The sequence below is a fragment of the Crocodylus siamensis genome, chromosome 6 (genome assembly GCF_052110815.1).
Source record: "Crocodylus siamensis isolate JL-2025a chromosome 6, ASM5211081v1, whole genome shotgun sequence".
Classification (NCBI taxonomy): Eukaryota; Metazoa; Chordata; order Crocodylia; family Crocodylidae; genus Crocodylus; species Crocodylus siamensis.
In genome coordinates, this window is record NC_143400.1 from 15,034,183 (window position 1) to 15,054,422 (window position 20,240).

The window sequence follows — 20,240 nt, forward strand, 5'->3', positions numbered from 1 at the left end:
CAAGAGGAAGTGCTGCCCCCCCAGCCCCGCCCCCTTTGGACACCGCCCGATTGGCTCTGGGGTGGTGGGGCAGGGCCGCTCTCAGTTCCCTCCACCACACAGTGACTACACCGCTTCCAAGAAGCGGCCCCATGTGACTCGCCCGCTGCTATTGGCTGTGCTGTTGCTGGGCAGAACTCCTCCGCCCCAGCCTGGGCCAATCAGCACGCAAGGGGCACCGCCCCCATGGGCGGGGAGGGGGACCTAGGGGTTAGAGCAAGGGGGTGGGGGTAGGGGCAGGTTGTGGTTTTCCCCAGCTGTGCAGTGCAGTGTGGGGGCACCAGGACTCCTGGGCAAGGGGGAACTGTAAGGGGCAGAGCCAGGGGTCCCCCCAGCTTCGGGGTCCTGGCACAGTCAAGGGGAGAGCTGGCAACACCCTGGCACCAGGCCGGGGCCTGTCCCCACTGCCCAGCCTGGGGCCATCTCTCCCGGGGGCACCGAGCAGCAGACATCACTAGGCCACACTACTTGGAATCACCTGTGGGCTGGGATCAGGCCCGCTCTGTAATCCAAGGGCTCCCCCCACCCCAGCAAGGCCCTGGTGGCTGCATTTCTGGCAGGGAGGGAAGCAGAAGCAGAAGGCGGGTGCCCCCCCGCAGAACCGCCGTGACTCGGGCTTCTAAGAAAGGCCCCCGCATCCGCTGGCCGGGATGGCGCTTGCAACCGGCTTCCGCTTCCCTTCCCCTCCTCCAGCATCTCCCCAGCTGCAGCTGCAGCCTCTCACCCCTCTGCAAAGGGGAACTCAGGCTGCACCAACACAGGCTCTGCCTGAGACATAACACCCCCCCCCGGGGTCACTGTAAACCCTTTCTGCCCCTGGGGTGGGGGTCCCACCCTGCTCTCATCCTCCTCCAAGTCCCCCCTCCAGCTCCAGCCCTTTGCAGGTAGGAATTACTGCCTGGGGTTTGGCTTCCATGCCCCCTGGGGGGGCACTTAAAAGGCTTTGAAGCCTCTCCACAGGGCCAAGGGGGCAGAGCTGGGGGGGAGAACCCTGGAATCCAGCATGCAGCAAGGGGCATCAGTGGGGAGATGGTGGCCCCTGGAGATGGGATGCAGGACTAACTGGGCCAGCGTTGCTGTGGGCCTTGGCGGCTCCACCCCAGAACCAGCCGCATTTCATCAGTGGGTGAAGTGATCCTGATGTGACGCTTGGCACAGTGTTCATACAGTACTGTTAAGAAAAAGAAGAAAAGATGCCCTGGTGTTCCTAAGCCATGGTGGAGCAAGGGGTGCCGAAGAGCAAAAAGAGGAAGAACGGAAGTGAACTGGGAAAAGAACCCAGGAGTCGTGATCCAGCCCCTGCTCATTAAAGAATGAACCTCAGATTAATGACCCTGAGTCACCCACGGGCTGCGCCAGGAGCTCATGTTTATCTGCAGCCCCCAGCACAGACACCCCAGAGCAGCAGAAAGCACCAGGGGAAATACATCTGGGAAGGCCTCACTCCACGTCTCTCTTGCAGCTGCCCTCCCAAGCCTGGACCCATGAGCCAGGCAGATCCCAAGCAGCCAGGCCTCAATCCTACCAAGCTTGCCAGTAGATTAAGATACAGGAGCTGGGAGTCCTATGTCCCATCTCGTCCCCGCTCAGACTCCTGGGCTCTTTCCCCAGCAGGGGTCTGGCTCTGGGCATCTCTCCCAGCCCTGACCCTGTTGGTCCAGCCAAGAGACTTGGGCACTCCCGGCAGAGCCAGTCTAAGGCGAATTGGTACCCTAGGTGAACTGTGTACCTTGGCACCCCCACCCCTTCCAATATAGAGGAAAATAAGAAGTCTAGAATGAACTTGTACTTATTTGATATTCAAAATGAAAAAAAAAAAACACCAATAAAAAAAAATATAGAGTTTCACGCTTTTCATTAACCCCAATGTATTTTGGTCGTCTTACACTTGACAAAATCTTAAACGCAACTGATGAAATCTAGGGTGCTTTACATTTAAAAAAAAGGTGGCTGGAAGGGAGGAGGCAGGTGAAAGAAATCGGTGTCAGGAGATGTAAGATGATACAGGAGGAGGGGTTCATCTTTTAGGATGACGGTGTCAGCCTTGTCGTAGTCCGCTTGAGAGGTGGAAAGGCAGGAGTCGTGATTCTAGTGATCTTTCCCGAGATCTTCTCAGAGGTTTTTCTTCTCCTTCCCGAACCAAAGGTCTTAGACCAAGGTGGAGCTGTAGCTGGCCAGGGCTGTTGTTTAGAATGATGTTCCTGTTATTTTGTTCTGCATATAATTTTGGCAACCCCCAAATTTTGGTGCCCTAGGCAACCACCTAATTCGCCTAATGGTTGGACCAGCCCTGGCACCCAGGGAGAATGCCCTGCCTTCGTGCCATCCTAGAAACCTAGCCGGTTCCCCCATGCCTCGTGGGGAAGCTGTGCAGTCAGCAGCGAGCCTCCACTGGGGGTTGAAAGCAGGGCCTGTGCATTCAGCTGAGCTGTGCAACCATCAGCCTCCTCCAGAGTCCGGGGGCGGCTGACAGAGCAGGTGAGAGGAACTGAAAGAGGAACTGGCAGCAGCACGAAGGAGCCAGCAGGCAGCCGACACCACGGCCTGGCCCAGTTTGGGGGGCAGCAACTCCAGCCCCCCACAGAGGCCTGCTCAGGCCACTGATTCCCTTCCACCTTGTGCAAGGACACAAATGCCCGCAGCAGTGCCGGCTTGGCACAAGCCCAGTGGCACGGGGCGATGGGGCCAGGCTGACGTTACAGTGATGTCCATCATGGAGCCATGGGGCTGGAAGGGACCCCAAGAGTCACATCTAGTCCAACCCGGTCCAAACCATCCCAGACAAACCCATCGTCTCACCTCTGCATCAGACGGCCGTCAACCCCGAAACTACACAGCCATCACACCAGAACCTGCTGCAGGGAAACCACAGCCGCCAACGTCCTGCTGTTGCAAAAGGTTAATACATGAAACAGAGGCTATGGCCCTGCTACAACCCCCCAGGTCCATACTGATCTGACCAGGGGACAAATAAAATCCCTACCTAACCCCAATGCAGCATCAGCCTGACCCTGAGCAGAAGGGAAAGACCCTCTAGCCAGGAGCCTCCAGCTTTGGTGCCAGCAGGAGCATTGGCACAGCCCTATGCCCATCCTCAGCCAACACCCAGTGCCTCTGAGGGACACTTAAAAACCCCCTGATATATGGGAGGGAGGAAGGGGGTGTTCAACCAGCACAGCCCAGAAGCCTGGGAAATACCCGGAGTAAAATCAGCGCATGAAGCCCTCCCTTGTGCTACGCACAGCACCCGGCAGACTGAGATCCAGCCTCAGAGTAGCTGAGCCACTAGGTCTGGGGGCAACCGAGAGCTTGGGACATCCCCATGCCTTTTCTAAGCCAGGTATGCTGGGGAGAGAGGATTTCCAGCTGGGCTTTGCAAACAGAAGGGTGGAGGGGTCTCTTAAGCTATCAAGCCCCATTGCTGCATTGACGCCAGGCTGTGCGGGAGACAGGGCCCTGCTAAGGCGAGGGTAGAAGAGCAGATCTGGGAAAGAAGACTGTGTCCAACACTGCAGAGGAGGAAGCTGCACAGCAGCAGGAGCCCTGGGGATGCCCTGCACATGCCACCCCAAAGCCAGCTGCATTTCTTCCCTGGCATCCTGGGAGCTGCAGAGAGGGGAGCTGAGCTCTGTGGGGCTGGGGCTGCACTGGCCCAGCCCGTTATGAAACGAGAGCAGGGGTTCTCAGCCCCAGGGCAGTACGGCTGGCTCTGAGCAGGGCCCCGGCCCCGAGGACACCTGGCAATGGCTGCCTGGGGGAGATAATGCAAGAAGCCCGCAGCAGACAGTGACCATACTGATCTCACCAGGGGGTAAAAATCCCTTTCTAACCCCAAATATGGCATGAGCCTGACCCTGAGGGCAGGGGCAAGACTCTTAAGCCAAGACAGTCCGGCTTTGGTCCCAGCAGAAGCATTGGCACAGCCCAGTCCACATCCTCAGACATCCAGTGCCTCTCAGGGAGACTTAACAACACCCTGACACACGTAGCAGACTGGGAGGGCAGGTGCCACCACTGAGCACAGGGAGGCCACTCATGCCTCAGTTTTCCCATCTTTATAATAGGATTAATAGATGTGCTGGCAGCTAGGTTGCGTCTCCAAGGTGCCAGCAACAGGTGGAGAGAGCCCCTGGCTGAGGGTCTCGGGATGCCTGGCTTCCGCGCCTGGCTCTGCCACCCCACATGCCTGTTTCCCCTCCTAGCCACCGTCTCAACTGGACTGTGAGCAAGGCATGCTTTATGTTCTAGGGTTTGGGCAGCACCCGGCATTTGAGGGCTGGGCTCTTGGGTGCAACCTCATAGCAGGAGCTGGGTGTGGATGGGTGGGGTGGGGGGCATGGTCCCTGAGGCTGGGTGGGGGCGCCGGGGCTTCCCTGCTCTCAGCTGCACCTCCCTCGCTGCCAAAGAAACACGGAAACCAAATCGCACACAAATCAGCCTGGCAAAAGCCCCGTGGAGGCCACGGGTTTCCTGTGAGACCTCCCCTCCCCTCCCACATGGCTACAAACTGCAGCCTGTGCTGGAAAGTCATGTCACTCATGCAGCCTGGCTTAGTCACCCAGCCTAAATGCCAACTCTGCCCCCTGCCCCCATCTCCCCCACCTTCCGGGCCAGCGGGGAGACTGACTCACAGGGCATGGAGACAAAAAAACACGGCAGGACCTGACTGCTGCAGGTCCCCCTGGGCACACAACGGTCCCCCAGGACACTGCTTCAGTCCCACAAATACCCCACACTACACAAGAGCCCCCAAATACTCATCCAACATCACCGACACCCTGAGGGAGGCAGGTGATACCACAGGCATACGGGGTGCTAGGACAGGCCAAGAGTATCCCCTAGCACTCATCTCATGCCAGGAACGTGCTCATGCACCCAGTGAGAGCCACCAACATGCTAAAGAGATCCCCATGAGCCCAGGTTCCCTCACACACAGCCAAGCACCAACAAATCATGTCCTCAGGGTATCCTCTGGAGAGACCTCAGTGTCCCCAGCGGGCCCATCCAGTCCCAGAGAGGCAGCCCGTGGTCCTGTGTCAGGGCTCCCGGAACTAGAGTCACAGGGAAATGGAGCCTAGTAAGATCTACCAGGGGCTGAATGTCCCATGTGTGGGCCACTGCCAGGGAGGGAAAGCCCCTCATCTTCCATGGTACATACAGCACCTGGCATACAGACCATGGTCCACTGTATGTACAGTGCGTGGCGCAGAAACAGTGTCATGACCTTGGGTTGGACCCAAGAGTCCTCCAGTATTGGCTGCATCTGGTGACATCCACCAGCTTTAACTGGCCAGCATGAATGCAACACTGGAGTTATCCAGGGGAAGCTCCTGGTGCAGACACATGGGGATGCCCAAGCAGGGAGCAGCCAGGCCTCACCCCATGGCAGGGAGGGCAGCCAACACAGGTGAGGCCTCCTGACACAGCCAGCATCAGTGCTGAGAAGGGGCCCAAGCAGACCAAATGCTTCTCACCCCCACCACACCCTATTGTGTGCATGCATGCATGTACAGGGGGGGCTTCCTATCCTGGCGTGGGTTGAGTGCATGGGAGGCATCAGACAGGCGTGAGATGCAGCCTAGAGATGCAGCTGCCCACATGTACAATCCCGCAGGCCCTGCTGCGCCCAAGCCGCGTGATTTGTGCGTGAGGTTGCCAGGCTGATCCTGTAGCTGGGATGTCGCAAGCTGCCCCTGGCCAGCTCCATCAGCTGGGGCTGAGGCGGGTGCAAGGGACTAATGTGACCCTTTTGGCCTTAGCATGTGGCCCCTAGCTCCAGTGTGACATCAGAGCCACATGGGTGCATGTGGTCCTTGGCCAGCCAGGGCTGGTGGCTGCTTCTACACAGTGCCCCACCTGCCCTGGGCCTGGAGGGGGTGGGGGGGGGCAAACAAAAGGGGCAGCTGCTGCAATGGGAAGCAGATGGAGGTCAGGCTGGCCGCCCCAGCTAGGCTGCGGCTGAGACACTGCTTTGTCGTCCGTGCCCTGCCTTTCCCAGCACCCTTTGTCTGGGTGCATTTTCTTCCTCCTTTTGTGCAGCAGCCAGGCTCTGAGGGCCCATAGCACCAGCTCCCTTAGGTGGCAATGTCATTCCCAGAGCTTCCTGCCTCAGTTTTCCTACCTGTAGAGCAGGGATTGGACACTCTACAGGGCTCTATGCATCTTTAATCTGAGCTAAACAGCTTTGGGAAGCCCTGGCCCCCGCCTCCCCCCTGGTGTGGAAGTGCTGATAAGCGCATTGGGGCCTCTATCAGCGCTGGCTGACGCAGCAATTCCAAGAAGCCACCACAATCCCCCAACCGCTGCACGCCTCCCGCCCTTCCTCCCCATTTCTCAGTTGCGCCGACACCCAAGGCCAGGGCTGTCGCTTTGCTAGGGGTTACAAGGGAAACAAAGATGGCCAGTGCTGAAGCACGGCCCCAGAGAGAGCCTGTTTGCTAACAAAGGCACATCTAGTGATCAGGTGCCAGGCGCTGTACATACAATGGACCACAGTCCCCACACCAGGTGCTATACATGCAGTGGACCACAGTCCCTGTGCCAGGTGCTGCACACACAATAGATCAAGGTTGCTGCACCAGGTGCTGTACACCCAACAAAACAAAGCCCCTGTGCCAGGCACCATACATACAGCAGACCATGGCCTCTGTGCCAGGTATTATACCTACAGTGGACTATGATCCCTGCACCAGGTGCTATATACACCATGTACCACAGTCCCCGTGCCAGGCACTGTACACATAATGGACCATGGTCCCTGTACCAGGTGCTGCACATACAATGGACTGTAGTCCTTGCACTGGGCGGGGATCTGGGTCAGGACTCTCCCTGGGGAATCGACTCAGCTAACATGCCAGGCTAGAGAGAGGAAGGGACCCTGGGATATGGTTATGAGGGACCCGAGGAAGGCATCACATGAATCACTGCCACACTGGAGCCACCCCGAGTGGAAGCCTGGTAGGCACCAGCACTTTGTCCGCGGGCACACCTCTGGTTCTGGCCCCTCTCCTGCTGAATAACAGCAGAATCATGGAACAAGCAGGGTCAGTCTCACATCCGCTCTCACACCTAGGGTCCCTGGGAGGCAAGGCCCAGGCGCAGCAGTGTGCGCTTCGCCCAAGGCCCCTAGGCCACATCCCCCACCGCAGCTGGCCCGGAACCAAAGCCAACGGGTGGCAGAATAAACATCCCTGCTTCCTCCTCCCTTTCTGCAGGAAGGATCCTGTTTTTTTTGCCAAGCCCTGGGTGTCTCTCTCATTACAGGAACAACCACAGCAATGATCTCACCCCGCAGCAATGCTGTTACCATCTGGGAAGCCTTGGGATGTTTGCTCTCAGGACAGGGAGTTAAAAGAGGTCCAGAAACCCCCCGCCCAGATCCTGTCTGAGCTGGCTGTGCCCAGTGCTCTAGGGTTATAAGAAAAGCTCAGCTCCTTGCGGCTGGACAGTATCTATCTTTGCCTGGAGCCCATGAGGGCGGGGGGGAGGATTCCCAACCAACGTGCTGCGAATCACTGTGACACCCACACCTGCTGGCTGGCAGAACAGAGCAAAGGGGCTTTCGAAGAACGCATCTCTCAAATGCCAGGAGCCAAAGGGAAGGGGAATGCGCAGGCTGGAGCCGCCAGGCAGGCAACAGCAAGGAGGGCAGATGTGCCTGCAGAAGAGGCACCACAGCAGGGTTGGAGCCAAGGCACAGGCTCAGAGCTCTCTGCACAAGTGCCCACCACTTCCTCTGCTCAGATGGCATTGAGTGGCCTAACCAGCAGGCCATGGAGGCATTTGCATCAGGTCTTCCCTTGGGAGGTTCTATGGGTGCTAGGTGTTCAGGTATGGGGGGCAGAGAAGGATGGGGGACCCAGGCTGTTAAAGCTACTCAAAAAACAAAAAACAAAACAAAAAACCCTATACTTGCACTGCTCTAAGGTGCATGTGTTCCCATATGGAGGTTAAGTTGCTCCATCTCATACCCTCACCTCTTGCCTGGGGATAATAATACTGCCCTATGTAGGGCACATTGAGATATGATGATGATGGGGCAGGAGGACCTGGGTTTTTAGAGGTATTAAGAACCCTCTTCCCACTGAAATTAATGGAAGCCAAGCACCTAAATACCTACAACCAACTGTCCCAACACAGCCATCACCACAGCTAGGAGAGAAAGATAAATAATTAAAGCCTAATCCCTCGGTGAGTGATGGAAGCCTCATTGCTTGGGAGATCAAATAGATTTCGTGGGCCAATCCTTTATCTGCTGTGGGTCAGAAGGAGCTGGATTAGGTTGTTTCCGTGTTTGGTTCCCATGGAAGTGGCAGCCTGACTCTCGATCACGTTAGCCCCTTGTGCCCATCAAGAGCAGAATCATGCCCCCCCAGCGAGGTTTGCACAACAGTTGCACAACACCCAAGAATTTGAAGCATGATTTAAGCACTGCTATTGATGGGATGGTTAGGAAACTGCCTGCCCTTAGCCCTTCCATCAACAAAGAGCAAGAACACAGGAGGCAGCCACGTGGAACAAGTCCACGATAGGTCCCACGCTGGGCTTTTGCAAAGCATAATTTTTTGTGCACGGAGCCAACGGGTGAGACGTTACGTGGGAGCTGGAGCAGAGCTGGCCACGGCAGCCGCCTGGTTATGGTTTCAGTCTGGAACCATGGAAACTATTACATCAAGCACTGAACGCTGTCGCTAGGCACTTGAACCTTAAAAACTCGTTTGCTGGATAATTCCCCCTGTGGTGAACCTTAGGTCAGTACCACCAAAGCCCTGGGAGACAAAAGCCCAGCTGGGTTATAAATAAGCCCTGTATACAAGGATCCTTGCCTCTGCAGCGCGTTTCTAACCACAGCAGCTTGCAAGAACTTGAACTTTCCCATCTAGGCTCCTGCCTTGTTTAAATCTTGATATATTTACTAGCTGGCAGGCCCCAAGCCATTCCGGAGACCCACTGGAGCTGGGCAAAGATGCAAAGCAAGTGCCCTCCTGGTCCAAACTAACCACAAGAGGGCACGGAGAAGGACTCAAGGGGCAAAGCTGGGTTTCAAGGGATCCATACTGAGCGAAGAAGGCGGCCCCCCAAGGCCTAAAAAGTCACAGAAAATTCCTCTAGCAATTAAGTGCAGGATGCAGAAAGGTCAACCAGCAACGGGGTGTGGGAGAACCAGCCTCGTTTGATGTCCCAGCTGTGACTCTCCATTCCCTTAGTAGCTCTAGGAGATTCAGGAGTCCAGAGCTCAGTGGAGAGTTTCAAAGTGGCTGTGTGGGTTTGGACACCCCACCCACATCCAAATCCTGTAGGCAGTATTGACAAACTGAGCTGTAGCACTTTTGGCTGGGTTACACCGCCCAAACTGAAAAGGTAGCTGGGAGCAGCAGGATCCGGGGAATCTTGCACCCAGGAGGGTTAGGGGAGACAACAGGTAAAAGGAGGCTTTCACAGGTGGCCTTTGCTACGGCCCTTATCTGTTGGCTGCTTTTCATCGTGGAGGATTCAAAGTACAAGTAAATATTACACTTCCGTGTCAGGGAAACACTAAAACATCCTTTACCAGCAAGCCATCTGGCACTGTGGAGAGTCCACCCCAAACCTTCTGGTACTGCCAGAAGGGGAGCTCCCCGTCCTACAGCCCTCACCCGATCTGCTTCTCTGCTTTCTGCTCCCCCTGAATCTGCCACTGCTTTCCGCTCCCTGACCTGCACTCCCCATCCAATCTGCTTTCTGTTCCTCATCTGCTCTTCCGCTTTGTTCCCTGCTGTCCTATGCTTGCTGCCTTATCCACTTTCTGCTCCCCGATTATCTGCTCTGCTGTCACTCCACCTACCAGATGTGCCACTGTTTTTTCAGCTCCCCACCTGATCTACAGCCCTGCTTTCTGCTCCATGCCCTTTGCTTGCTGCTTGACCTGCGGCTCTGCTTTCTACTCCAACCTGTGCTCCCCATCCAACCTGCTGCTGCTTTCTGCTCCCTGATCGATCTTCCATTCTTCCTGCTGTATATCACGCTCCCCACCAGATCTGCTCCCCAGCTGATCTACCACTCTGCTTTCTGCTCCCTGCCCTGTGCTTGCCACCTGTTCTGCAACTATGCTTTCTACTTCTTCCCTGCCCCAATATGCTTTCTGCTCCCTGCTGCACACTAAGGTTGCCCATGCCATAGGCTGGCCACCCTTAGTCTAGACATTTCTAGAGCACCACTTAGAAAAGTGGGGGGGGCAGGGCAGAAATAAAGTGAACCCAACCACTTGAATCAGATGCAAGAAGAAAGGTAAGGCTAAAGCCTGGATAATAAAATAAGGTTTTAATAACCAACACTCCAAAGGGAAAAATAAAACAATAAAGGATAGACTTGATCTTTTGAGTCTGTTTGCTGAGGCCCTTTAAAGACAGACAGGAAGTTTCCACCCTCCCTTTACCAAAGTTGCAGTGTTTTGTATTGGAGCCTTAACAGCAGCATGTTACCAGGAAGCAAAAACAGCTCTGACCCACTTGACACCCATTACCTAGAAACGGAACAGCCCAGTGCTGCAAGGGGGTTAGCTATGCAAAAAAAAAGAGATTGCTATACAAGCTTCAAATTTGCATGTTTCCATAGCAAAGTCCCAACTTTGCATGAGGGTGCTGGGCTGTCAGAGGAGCGCAAGTAGTAGCAGCCTTAAAAATAGATGGAAAAAAACCCCACACCCAGGCCACTGGGTTTCTGCATGCAGGAGTGGTTGGCCATGTCACAGAGGACAGACATCTTGGGCCTATCCACCTCATTCAGTGACAGCTGGACCCATCTGTGCATTCAGAGCAGTGGGGTGGAGGACAGAGCATGACCTAAAAGGCACTGGACATGCACTATGCCCTTGTCCCTCCTCTACACAAGCTGGGAGGTCAGCAATTCTCAACCAGGTGCTTTGAGACCCTTTCAAGGGTGCCTGCCATGCAATGGCTGCACTGTTAGGCATGCAACAGTGATTCACAAGATAAACCTAAAGATTTCATGTAGTGTTAAAAACATCCTGCTCTGCTGTGGCTTTTCTGAGCTCTTTGCAACAGAAGGGCTGCTCTGGTACTTTCTGGTAGTCTCAAAGAGGAGTGAAAGGTCTGAGGGTGAAAGGTGTGAGATGATTTCCAAGGGGGCCCTGGAGTTTAACAAGGGGATTCTCATGTCTAAGAAGGTTGAGAACCACTGCTTGAAGTCAAAGGCTGCCAAGACTCCAGCACTTACCCAGTTTTAGAGAAGAGCCTCAAAGGGTCACGTGGCAGTGTTATCAAGCTGCTGTCTCAGAATCCAGGCATTCTTCTATCGGCATCCACTTCCACAGGAAAGTCTGCAGTGAAGAGGGGGAGGGGGAAGGGGTCTGTGCTTTAGGATAAATTCATCATGTCATGGTTTGAGGTCTCCTTGACTTGGAAATAAAAAGGATCCTTTCCCTCCAGCCAAGAACTTAAGATTATCTTGCAACTTGGCTGCTCTACTGTGCAATTAATAGAAGCCCCTGGCTAGGGGCTGTTTAAATATAGAGGCCAAACGTCACATGCTTATGTGGTTTATTTTCATAGGAGACTGAGACTGTGCATAGGAAAGCATACCAACCAGCCCAAGTGGCAGAGGAGCTGGGATCTAATAGAGCAAGCACATTTCCTGGAGAAGGTGGGGAACATGTTTGCTTTGTACACAATTTAGCCTGGCATTCAAGCAGCGCAGGAAATGCTGATGGAAAAAAACCTGACACCCTTCAAATAAAAAAGCTTGATAAGAGTTGCAGCCATGGTGCATTCAGGCTCTAAACCAGCCGCTCCCTTTGTGGCTAAGCAGGGCTCAGCCACTAGCTGCAACCAGTAACGCCTTCCTGCAGCCCTGTGTGATGTCTGTGCTGCATGTCTTGCCTGCAAGGGCTGAAGAGCAGCTTCCACTACCTAAAGTGAGGATTCAACCCCCTCCTCCTCAGAACTGTGGTCTCTTGAATTTGTTTAACTCTCAGAGCAAGCTGGTAGTTGGGGGCACAGGCTCCCTTGAACCTGCAGCATGCCTGGGGACACAAGCCCAGCCATTCTCAGATCCCCATTGTAGTGAAGACCCTTTGCAGAAAGTTTAGGGACAGCTGGAAGCGAGGAGACAAAGCTCTTGGAGGATCACAGCATAAGCTGGTGGGTTGTCAGACCTTCCTGGGGAAAGGTCCAAGGCTGAGTAGAACAGTCTTGGGATTATAATTCAGCAGAGCTGCCTTAGCTTCTATGTAAAGAAAGTACAACAAAAAAGTTGCTACCACATAACCGAACAGAAAAACATCATTTATTGACAAACCCAGGATGCTCATTTGAGTAAATAAGCAAGCCTCATGTTAGCACCATGTTTAGCCTCGATTTAGTTTTACATTAGCTTCCAGCACTAGGCAGGTTAATCCTCACTGCACTCAAACCTCACTCAGACCAAATTCAAGTGAAGTGGCTCTACAGAACAGGTAACAAACCAGCTGCTGAACAGAGCTCTAAAACTCAACATCCAATCGCCCTGCCAACCACGTCCAGGCTGAAGTTTAACCTGCTGAAGGACTGAATTTAGACTGTCAGGTTACGGGATGCATAGTATTGATCAAAGATTCAATCCAACTCAGCTGTTTTTATTGTTGCAGAGATTGTTACATTCAAGTACTAGTTCACCTTTGACTTGGGTCTTTAAGAAATAGTTAAAAAATTAATCCAAAAGGAAAAGGAAACAGATGTCATCAGATACTGCCAGGATGGGCATCCAAAAGTTAGAAGTTATCCTGAACTAGATAAAAAATAAAATTAGGATCTTAAACGGTTGCCAGAAAAAGTGACAGGGCACAGAGTACCAGCTGGGTTCCTGATCTCTATACCAAGGAAGGCCAGTATTGTTACTAGACCACAAGGAAGAGAGCTTCTGGAAGGCAAGTCAAGAGAGAAGGTTTGGCTATAGAAAAATGCTACAATGTCTGGGAAGCGGTCAAGATTCTGGAGCCATATTCAAGAGCCCTCATTACCACCTTTATCAAAAAGAGATAAATCTTTGTAAAAATGTACATATGCTACAGTTTCATAGACATTTACATGGTTCTTTCTGTACAGCCTCCCCACCCACAAGTTTTTACATACTTACAAATCCACTCCCCACCTCATCTTTAGCCTCAGATGTTCTTGTGATCTGAGGGGGCAATTGTTACCACCTAGAGAGCTAACATACAATAGGCTGAGGCCTTTTACAGGCTATCAATAGTAAAGTAACTACAACAAGGAGGTCAGGGCTTTTGGCTTTCAAGGCAACTGTATGTACCCTTCTATTGCTCATGGAATGTATGTGGCAATTGGCATCCGAATGCTTCTAGTTCAACAAGAAAGCTGGTCATTCCAAACCTAATGAATGCTAAGGCCCTATTTATTCCCCAGTAGCCTACAATCAGGACTGTGCTAAATTAAAATGAAACCTATTCCACACACGGCCATCATTCCAAATCTAATAGCCTCCAGAAGTCCAAGACAAAAACAAAAGAAAACCAAAACGAACTGCTGGTGTGTGTATTAGACTTGCTTAGGGGGTCCTTGGGATTTAAAAAAGAACACCCTTTGGGATTTAAAAAAAAAAAAAAAGTCTATTTCTAGTCCTCTTATGCTTTCAGTTGCGATTCTGCCTTGGTAGAAGTAGAATACTGTCCTTGTTTTTTTATCCCTCCATTTTCTGCTCCTGTTAGCAAAAGAAAATCCTTGTTGGTATCCTCACTCTGATTGGATGACAACCTTCCTGTATGCAAGAGGACCAATGGGATTCCCAGATGCGATCCCTCAAGAACATATTCGTAAATACTCCACAGTTGAAAGCGCGCAGGTGACTAGCTCCAGTCCCAAGTACTAGCTTGCTTGGAATTCAGTCACTGACCCCATGCTCCGGGGCTCACCGTATCATATACGCCAAGCTCGCTCCCAGTCCAGCCACGCCTGCAAAGGCCATCAGAACATTTCTGATGCTACCTTCTAGATCCTCTACATGGAAGAATTCAACAAATCCCTCCTAGAAGAAAGAATTGAAGTATTAGTTTCACCACCAACCCAACCCAGACTTTTCTCTGGGGCTCACAATCCATTTGCCTTGGGGAATGACTACTGTTCCCACACCAGCACAACAATGATTACAAAGTAACCTTGTCAAGGGAGGCTTACATCAGTGAAAGGAACAAGGAGCTGCATTGTAACAGATATGGGGAAGTGGTTTGGAACTGGGACCTGAACCCAGAAGAAGCTCAAAGCAAGTGAATTCAACCTCCTCCCAGCTCTCCAGCTCAAAGTGGGGGGGATACATCCACTTGTTTTTCCTAAGTGCTCCTGAATTAATGGGAGAAGAGTGCTCAACATGCAACCAACAGCACAGGCCCCTGTATCATTTGGATCATATTCAAGGGCCATATTCAAGTCAGCCAGTCTGGATGATCTCCACCCTAGAGTTCTAAAAGGGATTGGTTGAGGCCATTGCAGGATCCCTGGCACGGCTTTACGAGCACTTGTGGTGCTCTGGTGTGGTGCCGGAGGACTGGAAGAGGGCCAACATGGTTCCCATCTTCAAAAAGGGGAAGGAGGACCTGGGAAACTATAGGCCAGTTAGTCTTACCTCCATCCTAGACAAGCTGTTCGAGAAAATTATTCTGGCACACATTCACGAGGGGCCAGCAGAGGACTGCATGCTTAGGGGCAACCAACACGGGTTCATTAGTGGCAGGTCCTGTCAGACCAACCTTTTGGCCTTTTATGATCAGATCACCAAATCGTTAGATGCAGGGGTAGCAGTGGACATAGTCTTTCTGGACTTCCGGAAGGCTTTCAACATCGTCTCTCACCCCGTTCTCATTAAGAAACTGGGGGACTATAGTGTCGACACCCACACAGTCAAATAGTCGCCAGCTGGCTGGAGCGCCACACCCAGAGGGTGGTAGTGGATGGGTCCTTCTCAACCTGGAAGGACATGGGCAGTGGGGTTCCGCAGGGCTCGGTCCTTGGGCCCGCACTGTTCAACATCTTCATCAGTGACTTGGACGAGGGGGTAAAAAGCACCCTGTTCAAATTTGCTGATGACACTAAGATGTGGGGGGATGTGGGCACACTAGAAGGAAGCAACAGGCTACAAATTGGACCTGGACAGGTTACAAGCGCGGGCAGATGAGAATAGGATGGGATTAGGATGGGATTCAACACAGACAAGTGCAAAGCGATGCACCTGGGGAGGAACAACCGGCACTATACCTACAGGTTGGGGAACAGGTTGTCAGCACAGAGGGGGTAAAGGATCATCGACCCCAAGATGAACATGGGTCAGCAGTGTGGGGAGGCAGTCAGAAAGGCCAACTGTACCTTGTCGTGCATTCACAGATGCATCTCAAGCAGGTCCAAAGAGGTGATCCTCCCCCTCTATGCGGCACTGGTCAGGCCACAGTTGGAGTACTGTGTCCAGTTCTGGGCACCGCACTTCAAGAGGGATGTGGACAGCATGGAGAGGGTACAGAGGGCCACTCGCATGATCAGGGGACAGCAGGGCAGGCCTTATGAGAAAAGAGGCTACGGGACCCGAACCTCTTCAGCCTCCAAAAGAGAAGGCTGAGGGGGGGATCTAGTGGCCTGTTATAAACTAGTCGGGGGGGGAAAAAATCAGCAGGCATTGGGGGAGTCCCTGTTCCCCCAAGCACCGCCAGCAGTGACCAGGAACAACGGTCACAAGCTGGCAGAGGGTAGATTTAGGCTGGATATCAGGAGGCGCTACTTCAGTCAGGGCAGCTAGGATCTGGAACCAACTTCCAAGAGAAGTGGTGCAGGCTCCTGCCCTGGGGGTTTTTAAGAGGAGGTTAGATGAACACCTTGCTGGGGTCGTTTGACCCCAGTACTCTTTCCTGCCATGGCAGGGGGCGGACTAGATGATCTACTCGGGTCCCTTCCAACCCTAAAAACTATAAAATGTGCAGCCTGCCTGCATTGCATCAGCCAGGGATTAAATCAGCATGGGAACTCGGCCTGCGTACACACCTAGGTGTCACACAGTTTGGTGGGGATAGGACAACATTACCAGGCTGAGGGACAGCATAATCATTAAGCACGTTCAGTACCTGCAGCATCTCACTTACCCAGCCTCGTTGGCTGACTAGCCAGTCTCGCTTGTCTGTCACAAGCGAATCTGTGATGATCCCTGCCAATGTGTTGATGCAGTTCTCCTGGTTTATGCTTTTCAGGTGCTTTGCAACAAAGGCACCAAAAGAGATGAGTGTCACCACTCTCCCCCAGTTTGTTACCCCATCACTGAACATGTGGGTTGCAACTGCCGATACGGACTGTAGATCCTCCTCATTCCTGATTTCTAGCTTCCGGAGCAACCCTGAGGAAAAGAACAGCATCAGAAACAAGCACATGCTAGAACTACACAAGTACCATGCTCCTGAGCCCCACACAAACTGGTCTTTGCAAAGTATTTGCAGTCAAACATTAGCTGGTTTCCTACGAACACTGTCAGGCCAATTAGAGAAGCAAACCCCCTCTGCCAAAAGATGCAAGAATACAGGGCAGTCACTATCTGCATAGGCAAGAGTTCAGCCCAGAGGCTTTAATGAACAATTAACGTAACTATTTAGGTCACTGTCATGAAATGATTTCCAAGAAGGGACCAAGTGCTGCACACACTTACAGATTTGCAATAAATTCTGGAGTAGTCAGATGCAGCCTGTCAGTCTTGCAAAAAGCCTTGCGTGGAAATTTTAAAGTTCCACAAGACTTAAAACAAGGAGGAAAGAGCATCATGACTGCTTCCTTACTTGAAAAATTTAAACTTTTTACATTAGGAGAATTAAGACTCTGGCTTGCTGTGAAACAGAGGCATCTCTTTGTTATTAGGATAACTGCTGACCATTTTGACCTAAAGGAACTCCTCATGAATAAGCACAAGACGTGCATTTCAGAAACCGAAACCTTTCTTGTTATTATTCAAGTTGGCAGAATGCTTCCTCAAACTAGCTTCTCAACAACCACAATGGAGTTTGTTGCCCTGAATCATTGCTTACTCCAGTAACATACCCAGAACTCAGGCAAGATTATACAACTGGCCAAAAGCCAGCCACATATCTATCGGCTAATTCTGTTCCCATGGAATGAAGCCCGATTAAAGCCTTTTTATACTTCAGTCAAGTACCCTATGGAAAATCTGAATACTTGAATGGTTTAGAGACCCTGAATGTTAGGAGAGCTGAGGGTTCTTTTCAAGAAGATCAAATTTCTTCCCATTTCCTTTTAAACCAAAGATCACAGGGAAAGCAGGGTTGGAAGGGACTGCATGGGGTTTAGTTTAGACCCCTGCTCAAGGCAGGATCTTCCCAGACAAATCTCTGTCCAACCTGCTCTGGAGTATTTCCAACTATGGAGATGCCACAACCTCCCTAAGAAAGCCTGTCCCAGCTGGATGACCCCCATCAACAGAAAGTTCCTCATCTCCAACCTCAATTTCCCCTGCTGCAGCTTGAGGCAATTGCTCCTAGTCCTGGCCCTTAAAGTCAAAGAAAAAAACCCATCTCCGTCCTCTAATCGCTTTAAGATTTTATGGAATCCATAATTCTATAAACCCTCTCTAACTGCCTTTGCTATAAATCACCCTTCAGGTTTAAATGCTACCTTCCCATGCTCTGTGGTATAGAAGCAAGAATACTCCTATCCCAGTAGCACTGCTGTAGAGGGGCAAGGATACTCCTATCCTAGGAATAGCACTGTTCAAAAGGATCACTTCAAAGACCTTTACAGGCTGGTGGTTACCACTGTGTCACTTAAGCAAAAGAATTGTGAAATGAAGGCTATGGCTGAAAAACTAGCTGCTTAGTGCAATAACTCTTTCCCCTCCCAGAAGTCTCATTTTACATCATTATGTTCAAAACACTGAGGAATGAATGGCAGACCCTGCCCTTCAGAGAGCACTAGAAACCCAAGACATGGCTATTAGCTACCAAAACCCAACACCTGTCCAACCCAATCTACAGGCAGGATCTTTTGCCTTCAAGTTTCTGTAACTATTTAAGGCTCTGTTTAGCACAGAGCTGGTGTCAGGGGCTAAAATAAGCTGAAACTAAAGTGATTCAGGGAAAGGAATGCATGAGTTCAGCTCGGCCCAGCCTTGGGAACGAGGTGGCCCCATCCCGACTGGCTGATCTTTGGTCAAGTCTGTTTATGAGTGAATAGCCTGTTATTTGGCACCCAGGGCCAAGCAGGATGTGGGAAGGAAGGGGGGGCAGTAAATCAGTAACCCAGAGGTTTCCCCCACCCCCACAAGGTGAATAAAGTTCAGTTTCATTTTTGCAACCCAGAGATGCTTCTTGCAGCCAAGGTCCTGCAGTGCAAGGGGAACTGCCCCGGACCAGGCAACCTCAGGGCTCACCCATACACCCCAAATTAAGCCGTATCTGCAGCCCCCTGGACAAGCCTCACCCCTGTGTAGATGGGAAAAGCTTGGACGCGACTTGCCCTTCCCTACAGCCTGCACCAGGCATCCAGCCCCCCACCCCACCCCACCCACCCACATAACACTGCAGCCCACCATGGCAGAGGGGAGGAGCCAATAGAGCCCTGCCCCTTAGTACTAGCCACACCCAGCCACACCCCCATAGCAGAGGTCACCCCCAGAGCCCCACCCACACCCTATTCCCATGCACCCTCAGTGCCCCTCAGCACCCCACCACACCATGGCAAGAGCCCTGCCCCTAACCCAAGCCCCCAACATAGCAGGGTGAGGAGCTCCTGCCCCTTCACACCCCACCAGGACAGGGGTGACATGCAGAGCCCTGCCCCCTGGCCTGAAAACCACGCCCCCTCGATATCTCTGCTCCCTCAGCACCCCACCAGGACAGGGATGACTTGCAGCACCCCACCCCCTACCCTCCACCAAGAAGGGTGGGGCAACCTGGAAGGGGGTTGAGGGGCTCTGCAACCCCACCACGGATGGGCATGGAGCCCTGCCCTACCCCTCAGGATTGACCACGCCCCCTCGGGGCCCCTCAGAATCCCCCCAGAAGTCTGGAGCCCCGCCCCGCCACGTGGAGGCCCCGCCCCCAGCTCCCCTTAGACCTCCCCACCCCATTAGGGTCCAGCGTCCCGCCCCGCCACAACACCCTTGGATGGCAGGGGCCCACCTGCAGAGCCCTTCCACCCAGCGGAGCCCCCCCCCACCGACCACGCCCCCGCCCCCCACCACCAAAGCCCCGCTCCCGGCCCCTCACCTTGGAAAGCTAGCTGGTGCTTCTGCAGGACGCCGTCGCCAACCCTCCGCAGCGTGTCGAGCGCTCGCTCCAGGCCGGGCTCCGCGGCCCGCCCGCCCGCGCCCAGCAGCCCCTTGAACAGGTTCTTGCCGCCGGGGCCCGGGTCGGCGGCGCCCGCGGCCTCGCGCAGGTAGCGGCCGATGAGCGCCAGCGAGGCCCGGCGCAGCTCGTCCTCGGCCTCGGGCTCGCAGCCGTCCAGCTCCTCCTCAGGCCGCCACCGCTCTGCGCCGCCAATCAGCGCGTGGGGGGCCGTTGGGCAACGAATCAACGAGCGGGGGGCCGGCGAACAGCCAATCAGCGAGCGGGGGGCCTCAGAGCAGTTGTTGGGCGCCCCCCCGCCCAGCAGCACGGCGGGCTCCTCGGCGGGGCTGGCAGGGGCGGAGGAGCCGGCGCTGCCGCCTCCCCCCACTCCGGGCGACGCGGGCGACGCGGGGGCCATGGAAGGGCCGCCGCCGCAGTAGAGGTTGAGGCCGAGCACAGCGTTCCGCTTCAGGTTCAACATGGCTGCAGCGACGATCGCGGCGCGGCGGAGCTAAAAGCGGAGGCCGATGGGTGGAGCCGCTGTCTTTATGGAACGTAAAGACGTCACTGGCGGTGCACGTCACGCGTCGGGGGGCAGGACCAGGGACAAGGTTGTGAATGGAGGGAGGGGGAGGGGCTTAGGGGGTAGTTGGGTGGCGGGGATGGGGCGTGGGCTTCTCCGGGGGCACGTGGAGGGGAGCGCGGGGGGTGGTCGCTGATGGCGGTGGGCATGGGCCGGGGGGGTACCGGGGCAGACACAGAGGAAGACCCCGCGGGGCTGGAGAGGGATCTAGAAAGAGCTGGAAAAATTCCGCGGGGCGGAGCCTACACTTTTCCAAATGTCGGCGTTTCTCACCCCCCGCATTATGTAATGGGAAAGCAGTGGCCTCTGGTTGAAGCTGGAATT

At 53.6% G+C, this 20,240-nt stretch overlaps 1 protein-coding gene across 5 annotated transcripts; it reads right to left on the reverse strand.

Annotated features, from left to right (window-relative positions):
• Positions 1 to 1,810: 1,810 nt before the first annotated feature.
• Positions 1,811 to 19,877, reverse strand: MCL1 (MCL1 apoptosis regulator, BCL2 family member). 5 transcript variants are annotated; one of them, XR_016442867.1, is made up of 6 exons: positions 19,274 to 19,877; positions 16,151 to 16,398; positions 13,943 to 14,055; positions 11,254 to 11,356; positions 2,839 to 2,922; positions 1,811 to 2,219 (listed from the first exon to the last, which is right to left on the reverse strand). XR_016442867.1 is itself a non-coding variant. In XM_090050689.1 (4 exons), exons 1-4 carry the CDS (start codon positions 19,812 to 19,814, stop codon positions 11,329 to 11,331), a joined length of 930 nt encoding a protein of 309 aa, XP_089906815.1. In that variant the 5' UTR covers positions 19,815 to 19,877; the 3' UTR covers positions 1,811 to 11,328. The 5 variants fall into 5 exon arrangements, 2 of the variants coding, with proteins under 2 accessions (XP_089906815.1, XP_089906816.1); XR_016442866.1 differs by having other exon boundaries at positions 2,839 to 2,925; XR_016442865.1 differs by having other exon boundaries at positions 2,839 to 11,356.
• Between the last annotated feature and the right edge of the window lie 363 nt (positions 19,878 to 20,240).